At 32.5% G+C, this 25,925-nt stretch overlaps 1 protein-coding gene across 6 annotated transcripts in view; it reads left to right on the plus strand.

The window, feature by feature from the left end:
* The window catches only part of Nmdar2 (glutamate ionotropic receptor NMDA type subunit 2), a 691,809-nt gene that overhangs the window by 642,264 nt on the left and 23,620 nt on the right, over nt 1-25,925 (plus strand). For all 6 annotated transcript variants that reach the window (XM_074142002.1, XM_074142021.1, XM_074142012.1 and 3 more), the window contains one exon: nt 15,926-16,073. In XM_074142002.1, the coding sequence (XP_073998103.1) occupies nt 15,926-16,073 (148 nt within the window). The remainder of the gene's footprint in view (nt 1-15,925; nt 16,074-25,925) is intronic.

A 25,925-nucleotide genomic window follows, 5' to 3' on the forward strand; every position in this document is an offset into this window, starting at 1 on the left:
TCTTTATTCTAGCAGTAGGCCGTCTAATGGAATATATTAAAGATAATAATTATTAGGTTTAAAGGAAGATTTTAATTTTTCGCTAAAAATAAATTTATTGTGATCACCATAAGTATTTTCCTTTTTTTAAATAATCTTTGTACTGAATAAACGAAATCTGTACATGTAGATTAGTTGTCATTGTATCAATGAGGTTGCAACGAGAAGAACATGAATGAAGAAGCCTTCCATTCAGTCACTACGGCGTTGAAATCTAGTTAGCCTTTCAGTCTCCTTGAAGTGTTGTTTGGTAGTGTAGCTGTGGTTAAAGTTGCCATCGGAGTTTGTTTGTTCTGTGCTAATGTTCCCTGACTTTTTATATTTGGTATTGATTGTCATTAACGAAAGCTATGTAATGGTCAGATGGTAACTTAAAATTGGAAGTGTGAAGTGCGCCTGAAATTTCTGTGTTCTATTGGAATATTCGACAGATCTTGATACATCAAAGACGTAAGTCTTATTGTGGCCCACATAGGTCTAATTATGGACTAGTACATTAGCAACAAATGTTATGGAGGTTGTCGTTTGGCTTTTTAACCAGTAATCGTCTTAGTTGTAAAAATCTGTAATTTACTGTTTGTCTTTTTAGTCTCGTGTGAGGTTTCGAAGTAACGACGGTCTGGAATGAGCCCAAGATAGGGGGTCACATTGAGAAACGGCCATCCGTGGTGGGGGCAGATGAAAGACAATGTATTCCTCACTCAATCGCAGAAGTCCTGTCAGTTATATAAGAAATAAGAAAAAGATAGAAACTATTTTAATGATAATGATGTATAGATCTCGCCGCAGAACAGTATCTATCTCGACAATTTCTCTGTAACATTGATGTACTGTCGAATGATTGTTGCTAAACGTGAACTGATGGTCTGAGTGGATCCAAGAATTTTCACGTTATCAATTGTTAAAAGACAATTGTCTTCTTGATCTTGGGCTAATAATTGCTTCGTTAGGATTTCCAAAACGATTGTAATTACCCAAGGCATCTTTTTGAAGGTGGATTCCCCTACAGTTGGCTAACTCTACATTCAAATATTGGATGTTTGGCATTGAAGATACCGCCCGTTAAGAATGCATTAGTGCCAAAAAAGGTAAGAAAATGTAAAATAAAAAAAATGTATTCATTTGGAAGACAATAAGCTAATGATAACACCTGGGGTTAGTACATAGATTTTTCTAGTTTGATAGATGAGGCCTACACGTAGTCTTCTGCTAAGTAATGTAGATTAGAGGATTACTGTCTATATATGAATGAATCTGTAAATGGGTTTTCAAGTCTAATAGTAGCGTAATTACGTTTGTACAGATTAGTTCTTGCAATGAGGTGTCTACCGGTCAGCAAGGTCTTAAAATGTATTCGTTTCATGTTAAGAACTCTGACTCAAGTTAGTTTCTGTGAGAGCCTTAGCCACTTTCAGTTCCACTAGATAATGATTATGGAGTTATCCGTTATTGTTGTTGTTTTCTCTGTCTTAAGTTGTTGTGTGGAGATCGTTAAGAATGTGTTACCGTATTTTTGAACTCGAAAATTGAAGTGAAATTAAGATCAATGTTTTGATGTGCATTTAGGTGGCTAAGGTTAGGTTAGGTGGTTGAAGGCATATGTGATTTGAGAGTAAGTTGGAAGTTGATGAGAACTTGTTGGAGTTGTTTGACCTTGGTGTTGCGGTTTAGGGGTGGGTATGTTGACTTCTCTTGTGGTGCAGCTGATGCAGGATTTGCTGTCTTTCCTGTGGTAGAGAAGATGGCGTTGTTCTTGCTAGTTTTTCTTTCAATTCTCTCTAGAGCATTGTCATTCCTACTTTCCAGTCAGTTTCTTTCAACTAAAACTGACAGAATCCGGGCCCTAAACAGAGAACGCAGTGCACATCCTTAGGTTTTGTGCAATCATCAGATTTGTGTTAATCGCCGCATCAAACACACCTGTATGGGCGATCGCAGTAAACTTTTGTACATTTATAATTCTGGCAACTCCGGCACTGTGAGATCTCTTTCCTTTTTTTTTTGGCACTTCAGATTGTATTACATTGTTTACCTGAAATATTTTGTGGTTCTCCTTACTGTCAATTTTATAAGAAACTGGGCACTACGTCAAAAGTCTAAATAATAAACCGCTTTATGTTTAATTTTAGTCGAAAAGACGCAGTTCTTAGTATTTTAGGAGGCAATATGTTGAATTTTATTAGATACCTAGGCTTCAGATGAAATATGTAGTAGTAGTATTGTAACATGTTCATTCGTAAAACTCCATTTTGAAATAAAATTACCATTTAAAAAACTTTCAGTTGAGTTCTTAAATAAATGTAAAGTCTTCAGTTATTTTCAAATTCTTATTTGTGAAGTGCAAAGAGAGAAGCTTAGAAAATACTAGAAGAATTGCTACAAAGAGCTTGCCTAACAGAGCAGAAACAAGACCTCTAAGTCTGACCTACAGCTGTCAGTCCATTGTCCTACAACTTTTATCTCTTTGGAGTTTTCATATTTTCAGTGTTTAGTTTTCATATTTTTATTCTTGTAAAGCACTAGTAATGGTTACATTTTTTAATACGGGTTAAGTTAGAAACGACTCGGCTCTTGCTTATTTCTATTTAATATTCGAATAACATTTTGTATAGTACCCATATAATATATTGTTTATATATTATATGTAATATATTGTTTATATATTATATGTAATATATTGTTTATATATTATATGTAATATATTGTTTATATATTATATGTAATATATTGTTTATATATTATATGTAATATATTGTTTATTAAAACTGTCCGGTAGGACAGTTGTATAAGGATTGATCGTCAAAAAGTGCACGAAAAAGCGTAACGTTAAAAAACACCCAACTTTGACAATTTTTTTCTCTTTTTCTATAAAAGATAAAATTCCCAAATTTTCTTTAAAATATAGGGCAAACCCTCCTTTATAACTGTAATTTTTTTGCAACCCCCCAGACCTAATAGATTTCGAGAAAAAAGTCGCCGAAAATGAGCAAAAACGGCATTTTCAGAAATTGTTGTTGTTCTTGTTCTTCTTCTTCTTCTTCTTCTTCTTCTTCTTGTTGTTGTTACCTTTTTTGTAAACTACGTAGCGCCTAAACGCAAGAACCGATTTTCATGAATGAGGTGACATTCGATTCGGAATTTTATGTAGATGTGCCTTTTGGGGGTCTCGACGCTGTACACCGAATTAGAGAGGAGTTAGCCCCCTGTATGTAAGGCCCCCTTCAAAATTATTATTACTAATTACTCTGTAAATCTTAGCCCGATTTTGATAAAATTTAGTAGGATGATAGAGTTAGGGCTCCCCTACGTAACATTAAAGCGGCGATCTGCTCTTACACTAGTTAAGGGGAAGTATAGCAATCGTTTCAAATTATCGACAAGTGAACTGATTTTCATGAATGAAGTGTCATTCGAATCGAAATTTTGTACAGATTTGCACTTTAAAAGTCTCGTCGCTACGCCTTATATGGAGGGGAGTTTGCCCCACCCAAGTAAGGCCGTTTCTAAAACTATTATTACCAATATTTCTATAACGCTTTGTCCGATTTTGATAAAATTTAGCACGAAGAAGTGATTAAAGCTCCTCTACATGGCTGTGAAGTGCCATCATGCTCTTACACCTACTAAGAGGAAGTACTGAAATCGTTAAAATTATCAATGGGTGAAACTATTTACATTAATGAATTGTCGTTCGATTCAAAATCTTTGCCTCTTTGCCTTTTAGGGAGAAGTACTGTAATTGCCCGTTTATTTTTCTTACTCCTCTTAAAAGGTCTGAAATCGCAGTTTAAATTTGCTTTTTACGTACAAATACCTTCCTATTTTATATAAAAAGGCTTTCTCAAAAAAATTGTTATTGAGGATGGTTTGGGGACCGCAACTATAATCATTCTTTAAAAAGATCTCTCCAGTGGTAGTTACGGTTCCTACTTAACACCTTATCAGGTTATAATGATAGAATTGCTTATTCCAAATTTAAAAAAAACAGTAAAGCAGATATGTAACTTAGCAAAATAGACAAAAATGAAAATCTATCCAAAAGGTACAAAAATCTCCTTAACAAAAACTTACAGTTTAAAAAGTTAAGTATAAGGGTTGATTAAACGCCAAAAGGTACACAAATCAGCAAGTTCCCAACATTTCATTCAAGCTTAGTTGATATAATTTAAGTAATTTTGCTGCATTAACTTTTCCTTCACATTTTTTAGAATTTATTAGATGTCACAGACCCTTATGCTGGCCATTTTCATCTACAAAAAATTTGTTCAAGTAGCACTGTAGATTGACTGTAATATCTATTAATCTATAATAATCAAACTATTAATTACAGGTTAAAAAGAAAACGTTATAAAAAATATAAAAAAATACGAGGCTACAAAATTTAAAAACTTTTTTAAAAAAATGCTTACACCAACATACATCAATGATTTCGATTATTTTATTTTTAATAAAAATCGTCTGTTTAAGTTTATTCTTCGATTAAAGTAATTGTTATTTTATGTAGTAGTCAAACGTTTATAATAATAGGTAATAATTATCTGGCATTATAGAAAATAATATAGTTTTCTTCAATCACACTCTCAATGTAGCTGTTCTTCTCACAATGTTATATATATGTTATGTAATATAAAATAAATAAGTATTGCATACTTTTAGGACAGCTAATTATTCCAGTATTTTACTGTAAGTAAAATTAAATTACAATTGAGAAATGAATAATTGTTGTTGAATAATCTACTTGTTATTAACTGTGTGTTATTTGTGCTCACGAATATTTCGGTAAGACGAATTCAAGTCTGAAATATTGTTTTAAATCCTCCGTGATTCAAATCCCAGTAGCCGACTCTAACTTTGTCTTTTTCTACTTTAACATGCATGTATAAGATGTGACAACTTCAGAATAAAGGGCATATTAAAGATAAATCAGAAGAATAATTTGGAATAGAGTTAAAATAAAGTACCTATTTAAAAACGAAGATATAATATACATTTTATCATAATTATAACCAAATAATATTATGAACGAACTGGCCAGCATAAGGGTCTGTGACATCTAATAAATTCTAAAAAATGTGAAGGAAAAGTTAATGCAGCAAAATTACTTAAATTATATCAACTAAGCTTGAATGAAATGTTGGGAACTTGCTGATTTGTGTACCTTTTGGCGTTTAATCAACCCTTATACTTAACTTTTTAAACTGTAAGTTTTTGTTAAGGAGTATATTATATGAAGAAATATGCTTTTAAATATAGAATTATGAAGATAGGGATGGCTGATAATGTGAAATTGCACAAACTATAAGTTAAAGTTCAAGGAAAGTAATTATTACTACGCGCTTGCGCCTCGACTAGTGCACTTCAAAAAAATAAATTAATTAATTAAAATAAATAAAGGTTCAAACATTTATGTATTCTTACATATAGCATCTTTTAAGTGTCACGCTAGCCACATGGTAAGAGCTGCGGAATTGGCCTTGAATTTAATTTAATAGTATAAAAAGAAAAAGTAAAGTATGTTAGGGATCTGCCTCCGTCACAGGATCAGAACTTGAACGTAAAGCCTATCTGAAATAATAGGCATTACTTTGTAAAATAATATTTTTAAAGCCGAGTTTTGTGTGTTTCAGAAACGTGGACTCTTATTAATAAAAGAAAGAGAAAAAAAAGACTTGTACCTCCCACTCAAATGAACTTCTGGAGTATTTCGGCCAGGATATCTAGGAAATGAAATTAAAATCATAAAGTTGCTATTAGAAGTTACTTAGTCAACAAGAACTTCCTTCGGCTATCGAAGTAATGTAGCTTAAATGCTTTGGATATTTTGGATACGCTGCAAACAGGGTTGCCGAAGACTTGTAAGCAGGGAAATTAAAGGAAAAAATCTGCTGTGAACACTGATACAGCTTTTTCTCTGAATCCGATTCTCCAAATTCCAAGATACAAGCTCCAAATTTTGGAAAAATATTTAATTCTCTCTAACGCAAAATAGTTTTTAAAACCAAAAATCAAGTTGAAATGACGCTTCAGTAGGACGCTTATTCTACGCTTCTTTAAATTACACTTAAATGGCACTCTTAAGTGAAATTTACTTAAATTTCTCCCCAGAAACAATAGAATTTTTGTGGTAAAATGTGGTAAATGAAATTGGTTTATATACATTTTTGTGATCAATACCCGCAGACAAACCAATTTACACGTTATCTCAAGAAAAAATGAAAAAGTGAGACATTTCTCCTGTTTTTTCAATAACACATCCATTAATTTCTATATGGTTCGGCCTGCCCAAAACCCACTAATATAGAGCTCTTGCTGAGTTTTATTTTGCACCTTATTCAACCCATTTATTTTGCCGTTACATATCGGTTGTAAGATTGCGAGGAAGAACAAGAAAAATAAAAATTCTTTTAGAGATAATCCTGATTTATTGAAAGACTGTTGACTAATCGATGTTACCTGGTACCAGAGATGGGCGCTGATTAAAAATACAATTTAATCATAAATTTAATAGAAAGAAAAGAATGTCAATTTCAGTCATGAAAGTCAGCGACAGTGCAGTTTCAGTCATGACCGAAATTACCTGTCTATTCAATGGAGATCAATTTAAAGACTTAACAAAAACTTACAGTTTAAAATGTTAAGTATAAGGGTTGATTAAACGCCAAAAGGTACACAAATCAGCGAGTACCCAACATTTCATTAATACTTCATTAATAGTTAAGTAATTCTACTGCATTAATTTTCATTAATAAGTTATTTTTTAGAATTTATTAGATGTCACAGACCCTTATGCTGGCCATTTTCGTCTACAAAATATATGTTCAAGTAGCACTGTAGATTGACTGTAATATCTAGTTATTTATAATAATCAAACTATTAATTACAGGTTAAAAAGAAAAACGTTATAAAAAATAAAAAAAAATTATGAGGCTAAAAAATTCAAAACTTTTTTTTTTTTTAAAATGTAATATGTAATATAAAGTAAATAAGATATGCATATTTTTAGGACAGCTAATTATTCCAGTATTTTACTATAAGTAAAATTAGGGGGACTAAATTAAATTACAATTGAGAAATGAATAATTGTTGTTGAATAATCTACTTGTTATTAACTGTGTGATATTTGTGCTCACGAATATTTCGGTAAGACGAATTCAAAGACAGTAGCCTACTCTAACTTTGTCTTTTTCTACTTTAACATGCATGTACGTATGTGTGATTTATCATAATTATAACAAAAAAATATTATAAATGAAGTGGCCAGCATAAGGGTCTGTGACATCTAATAAATTCTAAAAATTATTAATGAAAATTAATGCGGTAAAATTACTTAAATATTAATGAAGAATTAATGAAATGTTGGGTACTTGCTGATTTGTGTACCTTTTGGCGTTTAATCAACCCTTATACTTAACATTTTAAACTGTAAGTTTTTGTTAAGGAGATAGAAATATTGGTAATAATAGTTTTAGAAAGGGCCTTACTTGGGTGGGGCAAACTCCCCTCCTTATGAAGCACGGCGTCGAGACTTTTAAAATGCAAATCTGTACAAAATTTCGATTCGAATGACACTTCATTCATGAAAATCGGTTCACGTGTCGATAATTTGAAACGATTGCTATACTTCCCCTTAACAAGTGTAAGAGCTGATCGCCGCTTTAATGTTACGTAGGGGAGCCCTAACCCTATCATCCTACCAAATTTTATCAAAATCGGGCCAAGATTTACACAGTAATTAGTAATAATAATTTTGGAGGGGGCCTTACATAAAGGGGGTTAACTCCTCTCCCATTCGATGTACAGGATCGAGACCCCCAAAAGGCACATCTACATAAAATTCCGAATCGAATGACACCTCATTCGTGAAAATCGGTTCGCGCGTTTAGGCGCTACGTTGTTTACAAAAAAGGTAACAACAACAACATGAAGAAGAAGAACAAGAACAAGAACATTTTTTGAAAAAGCCGTTTTTGCTCATTTTTGGCAACTGTTTTCTCGAAACCTATTAGATCTGGGTTGTTGCAAAAAAATTACAGTTATAAAGGAGGATTGGCCCTATATTTTAAAGAAAATTTGGGAATTTTATCTTTTGTAGAAAAAGAGAAAAAAATTGTCAAAGTTGGGTGTTTTTCAACGTTACGCTTTTTCGTGCACTTTTTGACGATCAACCCTTATACAACTGTCCTACCGGACAGTCTTACGTACTACTCTATTAAATTTGTTAAATAAAATAAATTTCCAACTTTTTAACTTATATTTAGTATTCAAGTTTTTGGCGTTCCCTTTCAATTTTAGTATTAATTTAGAAAATAGGGCATTATTAAAACATAAGAATTAGGCAGTTTATTCATTAGTGGGTATTAGGGTGTTTCAAAAAATGATGACTTTTAAATTTTAAAGAGCACCGGGCGGAAAATCAAAGTTCATTTAAAAACAAAAAGTTTAGTTCTTATTAGAGCAAAATCGATTAATATTTAGAGGTCACTACCATTGATCCAAAAATTTTTGTTTTGCTTTTTTTTTTTATAAAAAAAAATCTTACTTATTAGCAAAACATTTAATTGTACAAAGTTTATTTAAATATAACTTGCTACAAAGACAATGCAGTTGGAAACATTTTAATGGCCATTTTACTTTCAAAGTTATGAATAATTAAAGAAGCTGTATTTTTTTAAAAAAAAATATTAAGAAAAATGTACATTTTTGAAAAATTTAGATAAATTAACGTTAAAATCACTTCATTTTTATGTGTCTCGTACAGAATTTAAAAAACAAATCATTTTGGCTACTATAACTTCTAAATTAGGGAATATTTTGCATTTATTGTTATAATTTGAAATTGATTTATTGATAGTAAATTAATTAAAAGCAAAACAAAAATTTTTTGATCAATGGTAGCGAACTCTAAATATTAATCGATTTTGCTCTAATACGGACGAAACTTTTTGTTTTTAAATGAACTTTGATTTTCCGCCAGGTGCTCATTAAAATTTAAAAGTCAACATTTTTTGGAACACCCTAGTGTATTAAAGGATTAAGAAACAATATCCTTAGCAATCAATAAGTGGCATATTCCTGGTTCTAGGAATTTTGTGCCAGTGCAGTTTCAAATGTTGAAAATTACTGTCCTTCAATCAACCCAGCGCCTCGCTACCACACTTACGGGCGCACCCTACTCTTAGTACCGCACAGGATACCATCCTCTCAATATATTAAACTGGATATGTCAAGGCTTGATCGTTGTCCAGCCAATACTTGCCCTGGGGTTCTGCCAGCTTGTAATAGTCCAATATTGGTTGTCTCCTAGCTTCTTGACAAGCTTTCTCACTTTCCCACTTTCATTCCTGTCATTTGATATTATGTGGTTTATGTCACCTTTTTTTTTATTTTTATTTATTTTTCATTTTATTTTATTTTTTGTACCTGTACCATTCTTGTTCAAAATTTATAAATACAATTGGGCCAAAAAAGCTATTCCTTTCTATCGGATGTACACTCAGTAAAAAAAGTGTCTGCACAGCAGTGTATAAGTTATTTCATGAACAAATATAAATATTAGGATTTTGTTTTTAAAAATAAAGGAAATGTATTTTTAAAGGGTTGATTATGAAGTTTATTTTCCATTTAATAAAAAACAAGAAACAATTAATTTTAATAAGTTAGTGACAAATTCAGTGATGGCCTCAAAATTGAGAGCAAAAAAAGTCTCTGCACACAAAGTTTTTTATCGGATATTGTCCACATTTATTTATTTCAATAACTGGTGGGGCCACCTTTGTCTCGAATTACTTCTCTCAAACGATTCTGCATTGAGCTGACTAACCTTTTCGTCAATTCGGGTGTTAGTTTCAGCCATTCTTCTTTTAAAAGGGATTTCAGCTCTTCTCTGTTTTTTATCTTGACTTTTCTGATCTGACGTCCCAATTCATCCCAAAGGTGCTCAATCGGGTTCAAGTCTGGAGATTGAGGAGGGTTCTGAGCAGACGGGGGGCATGATATAATAGCCATTCTTGAACTTTTTTAGCTTTATGCTTGGGGTCGTTGTCGTGTTGAAATAAAAAAGTGCGTTCTAAATTAAATTTCTGCGCGCTTACCTTCAAATTTTTCTTTAAAATATCCATATAAACATATTGGTCCATTATTCCGTTAATCACATGTAGATTTCCGACACCACAAGCACTCATACACCCCCACACTAACACGTTACCACCCCCGTGTTTAACAGTAGCGACTAAATTTTTTATTTTTAAATGTTCATTTATTTTTCTCCAGACTTTTCCTCTCCCATCTGACCCACGAACATTAAATTTACTTTCGTCTGAGAAAATTACGCGTTCCCAAAATGAAAATGGCTTATTGATATGCTCTTTAGCAAATTCCAGTCGAAGGCGCTGATTTTTTTTACTAATATAGGGCTTCTTCCTTGGAACTCGCCCATGATATCCCCATTTTTGTAGACAGTTCCTAATGGTCTGGGGGGTAACATTAACATTGTAGCCACTATGGATCATTCCAGCAAGTTCAACGGCACTGGTTTGGGGTTCTAGACCTCACTAGTGCCCGTACATGATTTGATTCAAGTTTAGAAGGACGACCAGAACGGCACCGATTTCTCACAGAACCCAGCTCTTGAAATCTTTTGACAATATATCTTACACTGGAGAACCCTAAGTTGACCATTTCTCCTATTCTTCTATAAGTATGTCCCTTTTTTCTCAAATTTACAATAAGTTCGCGGATTTCATTAGAAACTTCCATTTTATAAGAGTTAAGTTTCAAAATAGCGCACACAATAACTGGAAACGTTTCATACAAAATACTAACACTAAAAAAAATAGATAAATCTGAGACAAAAGTGACCTTTCATCTTTATTTTGATCTTATTCAACTGTGTGCAGAGACTTTTTTTGTTTATGTATTCTGGTTTATTTTTGTTATTTATTAATTATTTTTTTCAGTTATATTCTATTGATATTTCACTTATATATCAACAAACTAGATTAATTTCTGTTTTAAACAACATATACTTTATTCTCGTTATCCCATCATTAACACTATTTTAAGTACTGCGAAAAATTCTCTTATGGATGTGCAGAGACTTTTTTTACTGAGTGTATAACTCGAGACGATTTTCTTGCATTCCTTCAATTTTATTTTTATTTTTTATTTTATTTATTTATTTATTTATTTATTTTCTGACCAAAAATGGGTGCTCACTTTATTTTTACATTCAGTATTTACTTCATCTTTTTTTTTTTACATTCTGTAATTTTTTTTTCAGACTTTTCTAACATGTTTCAGGATAAAAAGTGTTAGTAGCACTTTTCATCGGTAATATTAGATCATTTTCATTTTACTTTAAAATTATTTAGTTGTAATAATCCGTCCTTTGAAGTCTGAGTACTGACAAACGCACCCTTTATAGCCTAAATCGGTAACCCTTTGATAGCTGATATAACTTTTTTAAATCTGTTTTATATCGGTTATTAAATTCTTGAAATTCGTTTTTCGTACCAGTTGAAGAACGAAATTGTTGTAAAGAGAAACGCCAACAAATTAAAAACATTGCAATTGACAAAAGTCCATTTTACTTTAAAATAATTATGATATAAAAGGAGTATAATTACATATTATTTGTCATTTTTGGTGATTCTCTACGTACATTTAAAATACATATAAAAATATATATGCCCATGACTTTTGTAACAAAGGGCTCGCAAATATTTGAAAAATTTAAATGGGAAAATTTAATTTAATTTCCTAGTTTCTTCGCCCATTGGGCACAATCACCATTCTGCTGATGAAGCGCTTTATAAAAAATTTAATCTCTATTCTCCCCACCAAGAGCTCTCCAAAATTAAATTTTCTTTAGAAATATTTCTTAAAAAAGTAAGTGGCATTTTTGGAATCTACGCATTATGCGAAGATTAAAGAAATTTATTGAGCCATATATGGTAAAATTGCCAACAAGTTGCGGGCAAAGAAGTCAATCAATTGACTATTGTTGACTACAATAGTAACAGCCCCAAAGCGCTATCATCAGACCCAGAAATATTGATTTCTACAATTTAAGAGCTAAATATAATTTTGACCCCCAAAATCCAAATAAAATCATTTTCATCTTAATAAACTCTTGATATCTGCTTCGTCATTAGTGAAACTGCAAAATTAATCTTTCATACGATTTTTCACTTTTGAGATTTCGTAGCTTTCATAGCTCTTAAGCAAACAGTGCGCAGATACTATTCGCTAAACAAATTGCTAGGTCTCAGTAACTCACTTTTACTTCTTCTTTCAGCAAGAGATTGTGGTCAAGTTTTCTAAACCAAGTATTGAGGTCTTCGGAAAAAGAAGTTAAACAATTGCTCTCAAGCAAGTCTTGACAAAATTTAAAAAGAAAAAAACAGACAAACAAAAGTATTTAAAAAGCTTGAATTTATATTCCGCAGACTTAAATTTTGGAAAAGCCAAACTTTTACTCTGCTTCAGTGCACTGTCGGCCTCCGGTCAGAAATCTCTCGTTACAGACAACACTACCCATCAGCGGGCAGTGAGCTGTATGAAACTGCTAGGAAGAGAAAATCTAAGAGCTGGATTCGAACCCGTGATCTCCGCGTTGGAATCCAGTATGCGCTAACCACTCAGCTATCCCCCACCCTGTTAACTAGTTATTGGAAAATATATAAGTCGTTCTGAGTTTTCCAGAATGGTTTCAACAATAAAAAAAAAAAACTACAAAGCTATTGAAGTTCCTAAACTTGAATGTTTTGTCACATAAAATAGATAGCAGAAAAATAAATATTTCTGCGGAGCTTGGGACATTCTTCTTGGGAAGGAAATATTTAGACTGTCTGCAGGTCTGTGGACAACCAACTACATTGTTACTATAACTTAATTTATTTAATAGAAACAACTCTTGTTTGAAATTCAATATTTTTAATAGAAAAAGATGAACAACTGGTTTTAACAATAATATCGACAATTTGGTTACTGCGGCAAGCAAAATGAAGCATTCATTAACTCTATTCAGAGTACGAAATTTAAATTGCCAGCATAGGTTGTGAAAGTGGGACAAATAGCAAAATCAGGTAATTTTCGTTTCAATTTATATTTTAAAGAGGCTTCGAATTATTAATCTTGTAAATTACCTGAGCGAAGGAATGGTAATTCAGGAGATAAGCTTCCCTGAATACTGTTTTTGGAAGGATGTTTGTTAATGTGATTGTGTACTCTTAAAAGTGCCAAAAATGGGTCAAAATAGCTATAAAAGGATGATTGGCAAATAGCCATATTATTATTAAAAAACACTTGACTTAAGGTTTCTTCCTTAAGGTTTTAGGAAGGCTTCTTTGAAATTAATAAAACGAAGAAGAACAAACTAGATCGAGGGTAGAATGTAGATTGAGATAAAATTGGAAAATAAAAAAAGGTAGCCAGAACACGTAAATAAAATCCTGTCAAATCACAGTGAAATTTTGATGAATGAATCTGTGACTGGGTAGGCGGTTGGAAAAGGCGGCTGTTATAATTGGATTGGCGCCTCTCCAGACCCGCCTTTTGTCTAACGGTTTTATTTAAAACAAAAGTCTTCCTTTAATTTGATAAGTGCTTAAATTACTTTATCCTAGTTATTATGTCACTTTCAGTGATGTTATAAATTTTATATTTTGAGCTTCAAATTTTCTAATGTGACCTAAAATTTAATATTTAAATAAATTAAATGAATATTTGTTATATTTTTATGCTGCAGATGAGTGAGATGTAAACATAATCTAATTTTATACACGGTAACAATTTGTTTGCAGAAAGTAAGTTCATATTGGAAATAAGGACCAACTTCCAAATAATATCCTTGTGTAAAAGAGTGTTTTTCTCTTTGAGAACGTAGAAGTGGTAAATAGATTTAAAAAACGAAGCTCATTGTTAGGTGGGCTGCTTGGGTCTCGAGGCCCGGCATGGCGCTCACACTAACAACATCCCTTGCTTGTCACGAAAAGTAAATGTCTTGACATTAAACCAGTAAAAATATGATTTCACTTTAAGCTCCTCAGCATGGTGTTCCTCGGTGTGGTTGTAGAGAAAGATAAGATTGATAACAGACAGTCTCCGAGGGAAAGAATTCATGGTAGTTTAACGCTGTTGTACCTCTTGTACTTATTATTTCCTCCTGCTTATCTCTGCTACTTAATGCTATTAACCACCTTTCATAACGTGCCTGCTAAATATTTCATTCCGTGACCATTTCTTCTTCCGGATTCAGATTACATGATTGCTTTTATTAAAAATTAATAATTTTATTTATTTCATAATATGTTATGAAAAGCTATTTACAATTTCCTGGCTTGTTTAATTTTACATTATTTTCTATCGTTCATTCCCAAATACTTTTTACTCTTGGCATTACAATATGGAGATCAGTTTTTTCTCCAGTTTCAGCATTTATAGTTCATGACATTATTAGCTAACTCCATTCCACCTATTCCTTTCCTAGTTCCTTATGAGAAAAATTTCTGATCATACTTATCCTGATAACCCTGCCTGATCATCAGCACAGCAGATGCACTTATCATGAACCCTTTATCAAGTGGGCACTACATTTCCTCTACCACTAAACAAAACGTACTATTCTGCCTATCTGACGTGCTGCATTCTTTCTTCACTCTTACGTCCTTCCAAAGTGGCTAGACTTTCTGGTATAAACCCATTTTATCTTCTTCTTTGAACATTTCATTGACAGTAGCTACCTGAAGTTGAAGTTAGCATCGTTTGCGTAACAAACTAGGGTTTGCTGTCCGAGACTTAATGTGTTTTATCGTCGTCAGATAGTTATGTTTCAAGTTACTCTTGGCCATTTTCAAAAAGAAGTTCTTATTTTAGTGTATGTGCCGCCGAAGTGAGCCCTCACAGAGAAGTAACTTTGTATAATATTTTCTAATTACGTATCAATTTCAGTCTGAGAGCCATCTACTTTGCCAATCAATTTCTCTATCAATATAATGCGTAACTTATGTTACAAAAATTAAACAAATAAATAAATAACTATTTTTTTCTTTTTTTTTTATCCATAGATTCTTTCTGGTTAACAAGCTTATAGTAGTTTGGATAATAATTTAATTTCTTTATTAGAACTTCCTCACCACCATGAACGGTGATTTGGAAAGCACTTCAAAAATGCAACAATACGAATTACTTAGACTGTCAAATTATTACGTCAGTTCATGTTAACTATTAATGTACCACGGCTATTCTGTTACATGGGTCAATAAACACCATTATTATTTTCTTTCTATTTTTCTGTGGCTTCTAAATTTCTGTATTCTAGCTTAGCTGAAAATATGTTTCAGTAACACTTTACCTTAGATTGATTAAAATGATTTGCAGATAACTTAGGTTTTTATAGTATTAAAAAAAAAAAAGCTAGACTCGAAATGATAACTACTTCATTGAGCACAGTGTGAATTCTTCCTAGAAAGTAGATGGAACATTCACTTTTGTTTAGAATTACTTTTCTTTTTGTATAGCAAAGATATGGTTTGTGCTTTAAAGGATGAGTTGCTGCTGTGCACAAATATTTTCAAGACTTTTCTTCCATTAAAGAGATCAGTGCAGCTTATTCATTGATCAAACATACGAGTATTTCTGGCCCTCAAAGCCTACACACGACTCCGCACAACTAACAACCATTCTCTCTCAAAAGATTCCTTTATTTCAAAAGTAAGAACTCCAATCGCAATATATTAAGGACAGTTACTACTAATCTATATTCCAAGAACTGCAACCACTTTCCTAGGTGGTGGTTAATGATGAGTTTTCTAAATTTTCCCAAATAAATTGGATAAAACATCCAAAAAAAAAAAATGATATATAATTCAAGTTCATTTGATTGCAGATCTGATTTACCAGCTTCGCACATCAATGGAACTCAAAATCGTTGTTGTTCTGGATTCTGTATTGATCTTCTTCAGAAGTTTGCTGAAGAGCTGGGCTTCACTTATGAGTTAGCCAGAGTTGAAGACGGTCGATGGGGCACATTAGAGGTATAGAATCTAGTTAAACTTTTTTGTTTAAATTATCAATAAAAATAAATTGTACTGCTTCTGCTGTGCTTTAGCTTTGTGATTTGCTTTGCACTTGGTCCATTAGAAATGATGTCTTTAAGATTTTTTATCTCAATTTTCAATTTTTCACATGTTCACAATTCACTCAAGGCCGAGTGTTTTTCTACTTTACTTCTCATAACTCTCTCCTGGAACCACCGGCGGTAAGTCCGACATTTCTCTTGGGAAAGTTTTACTTGCACATCGATAGCAATTTGTCACTAACATTCCTTACTGTATTATTAAAATTGTATTTTCATTTAAATGTTTATTATTATTTGATTAAAAGTAGCACAAATAATTAGGGAAAGTATAAATTTGTAATATTCATACACAGATGAAACTTTAAAATATTGAAAAATGTCTTAATTTTAAAAGAGGAGGGATGAATGTTTAATATGAACTTCAGCAAGAAACAACTGGTTTTAGTCAAATATTGATCCTAGATTGTTCTTAAATGAACAACTACATTCCCTGCTTGAGAGAACAACAGTCTTGTAATCAATTGAGGGCAGGAGGTTTTTTGGAACTTGTTAGAACAGGGAATAACTGAACCTTGAGTGTAACGCCACAACCCGGATTGGATGGTCGTTATCACATTATTTGAAACATGTAATGTGCCATCTCTGACCTCCAAAAGATTTGTTTCTCTGTCCATCTTCTTATAAGTGAGTCAACTCAACCTTAGTAGACACCTTAGTGCAGAATCTTCTGTTCTAATAAACTTCGTTTTACTAACAACATTAATTTAATTTTGAACAGAATAATTTTAAGAGCCGGGCTTTGAACTATTAGGGACTCTCTCGCTTTCCTAACTAAGTGCTTTGGTAACTATCTTGCGGTAATAAGATTTTGTTAAGCTGCCCTCATGAAGTTTAAATGGCCTTGAAAATTTAAAAGCAATTTAGAAGTCTGTTAATTTCAATTAGTTTTAATAAAAATTTTGTTGAGTTAACTGTGCAGTTTATGTTAAATTAATTTTTGAAACTATTCTTTCTATCGTGAAGGCAATAATTTAACGGATACCTTGAAATCGCTTCAATTAAGGCATTGGAAAAAAAATATTTTTGAATAAAACTTCTGATTTTAAATTGGGATCACTGATCTTTGTCTATTTATCTTTTATTTCTGTTCATTGTTATTTTTATAAAAACGCCAAAATAGTCAAGCGGTCAATTACGCGCAAAGCTGAGATAGTGGTATTAAGTTCGATTTCCGATAATGTCCTTAAATTTTATTTAATGCTTTTTTTTTTTTTTTTTTTTGTTGTAATTTAATGCTTAGAATGGAAAATTGTCTACTAAAGTACATATGTTAGCCATCTGGTTTCGTCTCATTGTTTGGAAAGTCTACATGAAAAAAAATCACTTTGACGTGGTTAAAATTATATTATAATTTTGTAATCACCCCCTCGCACAGTCTTGACAACTATGTTAAAACCATAGTCCTGACATATCCAGATAAATCAATTTTTACAGGAAATTTGGTTTTTTTAAAGAGATATGTATTGTGTATGTATGAAGGCCGACTGGATAAATAATGCCTACGTGGGCTTCAATAGTTGGTACTCCAAGTTGTAAAAAGCTGGCCATAACAATGAAGGATTCTTTGTTATTAAAGAAAAAACTGGAACCGTGTGAGAGGATCATGTCACTCTGATTAAAGAAACATTAAGTCATTGAGTTCATCCAGCAAAAGGTATTGCTCTGCTGGAGATTTACAATTGATTGAAAGCTAAAAGAGTTAAAGCTAAAAAGAGACGTAAAGATGGTGAAGTTAGAACAATTGATTTGCGTGACATATAAAGAGTGGAACTGCTTTTGCCAACAATTGACAGGCCTTCAAAAGAATTTGAAAAGAAACAGAACGTGTTACTGCAACATAGCGTGCCATTGACAACGCTAGGCCATTCCCGAAAGGCGCTCCATGGACGAGTTAGGGTTCCTAAACACCCTAGACTTAGCGCCCTAAATATTAACTTTCCAACTTTTCCCTATGCTAAAAATGCCCTTTCTCAATATCATTATGACTCCAATGAGCTTGAAAAAAAGGTTGAGTTCCTCTGCGTGGCTGCAATATACGTTCACTGTTGTGAGAACTGTGCTGAATTAACTGGTGACCGTATTAAATAAAAAGTATGAAAGTAAAGACGGCATTGAAACATTCAGGGCCTCTTGTATCCCAGCCAGACTCGAGAAAAACTTCAGGTTTTCGAGACAATTTAAAAACTTAAAATCTAATACATATATTATTTCCGGATACTATTCCAAGTTGGTATTGTAGCAACCCTTGTAAATTTTAGAGGGGATAGAAGTTGACTTTTTTACGTTTAAAATATAAATTATAAGTACTAAATTATTATTGAAATTAAAAAATTGCAAATAAAATCGAAAAAAAATGAACAAGTAGTGTAACTGTTATACTGTTTGATGAATTTACCGATACCTTTTCCGCGAATACCCAATATCAAGCTTGAACTTCTTGTGAATTATCGATTTTGGAATTTTATTTGTATTCACATTAATGTATTTCTAATTAAACAACTCATTCAGACCCACCAGCTGGCCCATTTTCCAAAGGAAAAGATTTTTAGAAAAAGGAGAGGTGAACTGTAGGCCAAATAATGTTGGTCTTAACATTACGTATTCTTCAAGAACAACCACACACACTTCACATCCAACCACCACATGAGCCAAATTTGAATTTTCAGCTACTGCTTCCTAGCTTACTTCGCCCGGCGTCAATCCTAAAGAAAAATTTAGCTCTACAAATGCTAATACAGATGGTTGCTGATAATGTCAGTGTCATCACTTGCATTTTTGCAGCCCTACTGGGATAATTAGCTAAATTCACTGAAGCCACATAACTTCATCTTGGTAGCTGATTATTTTAAGGCCTACTAGTTTCCTGGCAATTGAACGATCAGTTTATCAATCAATGCCGCGTTTTTCTTAAAAGTTTTGCTTCCGCTTCAGTACAGCACTTCCTGATGGCTCTCGTTGATTTAGAAGGCTAGCCAAACATCCATCACTTACCTGCTCAGATAATTTAGAATTTGAGTACTAGACATTACATATTTGCATCAACTATGTACTTTCACCATGCTTAACGCGAAATAATAAATACGTGTATTTAATAGGTGTCTACCGTTTTAAACATCCAAGAAGAATGAAATTATATTGAAATAGATCTGCCTTTAGAAAACATTCTCAGAAATTGTTGAGAAGTTCCATTGCAATGTTTTAGCTCAAACAAGCAAACCCTGTACCGACGAACTATAATCTATTTCTAAATGGTCGAAGCTAAAAATGCCAATTTCAAGGGTGGACAGTAAGTGAAAAATAGCATCATGTCTGAAAGCATCAATTTTTTTGGTTTTATTTTATTTTTTCTGCAATAATTAGACTTAGTAAAACCAAGACGGGAATACTATACTATATATAATTCACTAATATTGAGTTGTGGATTGGTATATATGATTTTTGAAACGTGCCGTCTAACTTTCTGAACAAACAGCAAAAGGAGTTAGCTAGTAGTTGCTGTTAGTTAAAATCGAACCGTCTCTGACGTATTACTTTTAAAAGAAAATGTACTTATTTAATTAACACTTACTTAATTATTATTTCTAACTAATGAGGATGATTTAAAAAAAAAAAAAAAAAAACAAGTTGTTTATTTTCATATCCATCTCTCCACGCCAGACGAAATAGTGAGGTTATTGTTTTCAGTACTAAATAAATTAAAAGAGAAGTAAGGTTTTCTTAATTAGTAAGTTAGTTGAAATATATCACCTTATTTTCTTTCCTTACTAATTAATCTTCACCTGAGTGAAAGTGGCCACGTTAATTAGAGAGAGAAAAAGTACAAGATTCAAAAATAGTGGTGAGAAAAGAAAGGTTAAAAAGAAAAATGTTTTACAAGAAATGTACACTTCTGTTGCCATGCCAACACTTCTCAGCAAAAGTATTACGTTTATTATTACCACTATTACAGTATCTCCTATTAGATGAAAAATTAACTTCAAAGAGAACGTCTTATTGCTCAAATGTAAAGGAAAAGTGTTAGTCTCTCGGTAATTAGTGGAAAACGGTAGTCTAATGGGCTCAATTTCAGTTTTCTTTCTTCAAAAAAAAAGATGAACAAAATAGTTAGTTCAAACTTTAATACTAACAAAAAGTTGAATTCATTAATCTCGGTAAAATTTTGCTCAACTTTTGGTTAAATTGCGTGTTAATCAGCTATTGCTTAAACTAACCATTATTTTACTTTGAAATTGCAATTTCAATTTAATTAATAATAATGCTAATTAATTAATTATGTAGACACGAGAGGATTTTGGAAAGGGATTAGATTAGTTCACTGGAATCATAACTACACCGAGATCTGGGTTCGAATCCTACTGTTTGCTCTTCGATTTTCTCTTCCTCTTAAAGCTCACGTTCGGTAATAGCCAATGTTGACTGTAATGGAAAACTACTATCCGGAAAGTGACGGTTCACTGAAAAAGGGTGCAGGACACCAATGACTTCAGATGTTTTCGTGCATTAAATTAATTTTTTAATTAGGATCTTTATTTAACTGTTTTGATAGAAATCTGTTTTTGAATTTTGAATTGATTGCTCTAAAATGTTGATGTTAATTAACTTCTTCAAAAATATTAGCTCAAATTAAAAAATCCCTCATGGGGGCCTCACGAAATCTCTCAAACGAAAGAAACACTTTTTTGAAATGATGATGATGATGGTGCTTATTATTAAATGACTTTTTTATTTTTCATTTTCTTTTTACTTTTTCTTGAAAACTTCTCCTACAATTTCCTTAAATTTCTTTTATTGATAACGCGCACATCGGCCTTATAAATTTTAATCTAAATATATTATTGTAGGGCATTTTGTGGGGAAAGAATAGGAGTCGCTTTTTTCTAGTCTAAAGTATACATTTCAGATGTAACCATCATAGTCTTAGTGAGATTTTTCGCAATATGATGTAAGTTTCTGTTGAGGATGAGGTTCAGTTTGATTTAGTGAACGACCGCTTGCCAGACCTCAGGAGACTATCAAACCGGCGGCCGAGGCATGCATAAAATTTTGCACTTATCTCATGTCTCTTTCAAGCCGGGAAGAACTAAGATGATAGGGATAAACTAGGGATCTGGATACCTCCTCTCCTCCATCGGCTAGCAAATTTGCAAATTTGCAAATTAAAAGTAGCCTGACAAGATTATGAACTTTGATAACCTTCGTCCAAAAGATGCTAGGACACACCGGTTAACGTTAAACAGTAGCCTATTTTTTAATTTAATTTTTTTTTCGTTAGGCCATTAGCGCCAACAATAGCCTATTATTATAATAAATTTCTTCCTTACATTGATAGTATTGTTTACTACCAGAGTAAAGGAATTGTTTGAATTTTGCCTCTTAAGGCTGTGAAAGTTTATTTTCAAAATGAGGTTACATTCGTTACAATTCGAACAGAAATGGTAACATTCAATTCTAACTTTAATTCAACTCTTTTTTATTATTATTTTTTTATGATTAAGAAAAGGAACATCATAAATAATCTATGACTCAAAATAAATTTTAAATTTATTGGTAATTTTTGCATGTTGAAACTGAACATATCCATCGATCTTTGGATGGGGAAGCAGCCTCGGTCGACTCAAGTAACCCAATTACTGGAGAGCTTTGCCTCTTTCCCCACATGCTACGCTACTCCGAACAGACCATACATCCTCCATTCCGGATATGCGGCCCAATGACGTCACAGACGACAAGCTAACTCTAAAGCATATCTTGTCTTCAAGCTGGCACCATCTACTACACAGTTTATACTGGTTTTTCTCTCATTCGCTCTTACAAGTTATACTATGAGCTTGCAATTTGTAAACTGTTGGAGAGGGTATTGAAAACGATCAATACTTGAGGAGACTTTGCTCCGTTACATCTTCTTCTGAAGCATAACAAAGACATAATTAACAGAATATGATACACGTGGTAACCTACTCACACAAAATATATGTCCATGTATTACTAGATTTTTATTTAAATTTATTGTGTAAATATTCTTCATTTTTTGACCAATTTGAATTCCTTAAGTCTTTAATGAAGATAGAATTGTCATTTTTAACGTTTGAATACAATTTGAAAGTTATTTTGTTATGGTTAAGATTTAGTATTGTTTGACTGAATGCGCTAGAAATACTGATATTTTTACTTCTTACTAAATCTATTACACTGGGTTCCGGAACCAGCCAGGCAGATCAGGAAAATTCATTTCAAAATTGTTACTTAGTGACCAGCCTCGTTCATTTCAAATCACTTCTTCTGGTTTCAGAAACAGTTTTCAAACAGATACCTCCAATTGCCCTATATGCGGTATTCCCGAAAGAGAAGATTTACAGCACTTTTTATTAAAATGTTTAAGGCTGCAATCTTATAGAGATAAATACTTGAATAAATACATCTCTAGTATTTCAGATGTAGATGTTCAAGTTCAAGCTCTATTAGATGTAGCCGATATTAACAAATTAAATGATTTATTTTATTTTATAACAAGTGCCTTCAAAATGAGGAATTTCGTTTTAAGTTTATAAAAATACTTTTATAATTTTGTTTTGTTTCTAATTTTTTATGTTTTTAAATTTTGGTTCTTTTTATTTTCATTCGATTGGAATGTATATTTTTAGTTATCAATTCAAGTTTTTATTTATGTTTTATAAGGTTTTATTTTGTTGTATTTAACCAAACTCCATTTGTATAGGGTAGAACCCTTAAAACAAATAAAATTATTCTATTCTATTCTATTCTAGTGACCAGTTTAAAAGTGATTTACTAGCCCTGTTGTTGTTTTTACATTGCAAGCTGTTTGTATTAAACACGCCTGTTAGGAATACTCTTTTTCGTAATCTAAACAGCTCTAGTACATACCTTACGTTCATCAAATCTTTTATTTCGGGGCCGATATCAAGAAATAATAATTAGAGCAAGTGATCATCTCTATGCCAATTCTGTTGAATTTAATTCTGATAGATGTACTTGAGAATGCATTGTGTTCGTTTTTATTTGCATTACAATCCGCCAGCAGTATTTTTTGTATATTGACATTACTCCAGCCTGGACCATTTTTCCTAAAATTATATCTGTGTCTCTCATCAGGCTTTAACTCACTCAGATAGTTTAGCTGTATTGTTACAGTGCCGTTCCATTAAACCCGTCCTCCTTTCAACGTTGTACCACTTCTCCTACAGTTTCGCAGATCAGCGATGGAGTTCTTAATATTCGGCAGATACATACATACTTAACACGAGATTGGCTGGGTGGGAGGAAAAACACAATTTAGTGCCTGAAGAGCAATTAGGGTTTCGGAGAGTAAAGGGATGTCGTGATGGGATCTTTATATTGAGTTCCGTTATTAATATACAGCTGCGGTTAGAAAGAAGGAGGTTGTTTGGAATCATTATAGATTTTCGTAGGGCATTTGACTCTGTTTGTCATGGAAAGTTATGGCTTAAATTATTACAGATAGGCGTCAGTGTAAAATTTATTAGAATTGTTAAGAAGCTCTACGACGGTGCAGCAATGAGGGTAGTAGAAGGAGATCTCAAATCAAACGAAATAAAAATCTCTAAAGGAGTACTTCAGGGGGAGACACTCAGTCCGCTATTGTTCTCATTGTTTTTGAGTGATATTAAGGAGTTTTTCGAGCTTAACGGCGTACAGGGCGTGAATATTAAAGCTGATAAAGAATTAATAATGTTGTTGTACGCAGACGATATTGTTGTTTTGGCTTCCTCATGGATAGACGCTCAACATAAGCTTAATATACTGTACAAGTATTGCGAGGTATACTCACTTGAAGTAAATGTAGCTAAAACCGTCGTAGTGCCGTTCAAGAAAGCAGGACTGCTATAACATATTAAACCCTTCTATTATAACAAAGAAGTGGTTGAAGTGAAATCAGATTTTATTTATTTGGGAGTCCCTTTTTCCTCTAGTGGAAAATTTAGGAAAGCTTCTGAGCATTTCGTTGCAAGGAGTCAGCTGGCGATTCCTCAGGTGTTAAAATTTTTAAATAGTTCCAAATGTGACAAACGGCAGCCTTTACTTCTTATTTAATTCTTAGGTTTCAAGTATTCTACTCTATTGTTCTGAAGTGTTGGCCCTCCCCTACATTGAAATGGTAGAAAAAATACAGATAAAGTTTTTTAAGTTATTGTTAGGCCTACCAATACATACACCGGACTCATATGTACGAGTGGAGACTTGTTAAGCACATTTGGGGGTCGCAGTTTTTAAAAGAAGTATAAAGCATCTAAAAAATATCCAACACTTTGTGTCCTAGGGAAGAAATATACACTTAACCCAAAAAATGTATGCCAGGTATGCAATTTAAAAGAGTTAGACGATCTATCGCACTAATATCTCGTGTGCCCTCTGTATTCTGCCATGAGAAAGTTTTTGCAGGGATTTATCGGCCTTCCAGATGCATTGTTATTACTCCTAAATGTGAACACCATTGAGGAAATAAATGAGTTGTTTTGTTTCACCATTCAGGCTCTCAGTCTGAGGGAAAAGAAATTAGAATTGCTGCTGTAAATGATGGGCTGGCTCTGTAGTATTAGTACTTGTATATTTGGTATTTTTCCACCCTTTTTTGAGGGATTTTATTGTTTTTTACAAATTGATTATTAGTAATATATTTGTGAAATGTTTGTTTTGTATTTATTTGTGTATGTTTTTTCATTTCGCTTTATAGATTTGTTTTTTGGCTATTTTAAATATTTTAATATTTTAATGTTAAAGTAAATAGTTTTAATAATTCCTTTTAAATAATTTGTATTAATTAAAATGTTTTGCTCAATTTATGATTTATAGTGGGTCGAGCTCCACTGTTATGCAATTTTGTATTTTGGCAGTGAATAAAATAAATAATAATGTAAAAAAAAAAAATATTCGGCAGATTCACTGTTATGCTGGGTTCTACCCAAGAGTTGTAGGTCAGACCCTCCATGATGTTCACTTTTGATTATTCTTTTCGCAATTTTCATTTCAGAGAACTTCATCAACAAAATAATCATTTGAATCTGAAAAATTAATTCTTATTTATTTATTTTTTGTAAATCACAGTACCGACTGTATTCATAAATCGTGCGAAGAATTCGAAAGATAAAAGGATGATATCCTCTAAGAACTGGTCACAGGACACTCACTTCCTTGTATCTGTTCATCCAGATGGGTTCCGCAAAAAGTTAAAAATATTTATAAAATAATGTACTTATATTATTCGTTATTGGGAATGGAAACCTACAGCTATTCCGATGAAGAACAACAACAACCTACTAGGGGTCTTAGGTGTCGGCCCTGGCTTGAGCCATTCATTGACAAACAATATTCAGAATTAGTGAAAATGTAGTGGTTTTAATCAGTAGTATAAATGTTAAGGCTCATTGCAAATTAGATGCGATATTTTCCATTACCTCCTTTATTTTAGGGAATATTTCTCTCATAAAAGAGATAATGTGACACAGAATATGTAGGAAGGATAATTGAATAATATCCTCCACGAACTGCAAGCCTCACGATTTTAAAGTTATGTTTAGTCAGTGCTTTGGTTGAAGCTCAATAGAATTACTATTTGAATTTCTTTTATTCGTACTGCTGTTTTAATTCTGAAGAATAAGTTTACCGAAGTAGATAATTAAATAATTTACTGCTTACTTACTTATAAGCCATTTTCTTGATCTTCATTCGTTTTAGTAGATACATTCAATGTTAATTTCTTAAATTGTTTTAA

This window comes from Rhodnius prolixus, unplaced genomic scaffold, assembly GCF_049639745.1.
Source record: "Rhodnius prolixus isolate KJV_2025 unplaced genomic scaffold, Rpr scaffold_1, whole genome shotgun sequence".
NCBI classification, from domain to species: Eukaryota; Metazoa; Arthropoda; class Insecta; order Hemiptera; family Reduviidae; genus Rhodnius; species Rhodnius prolixus.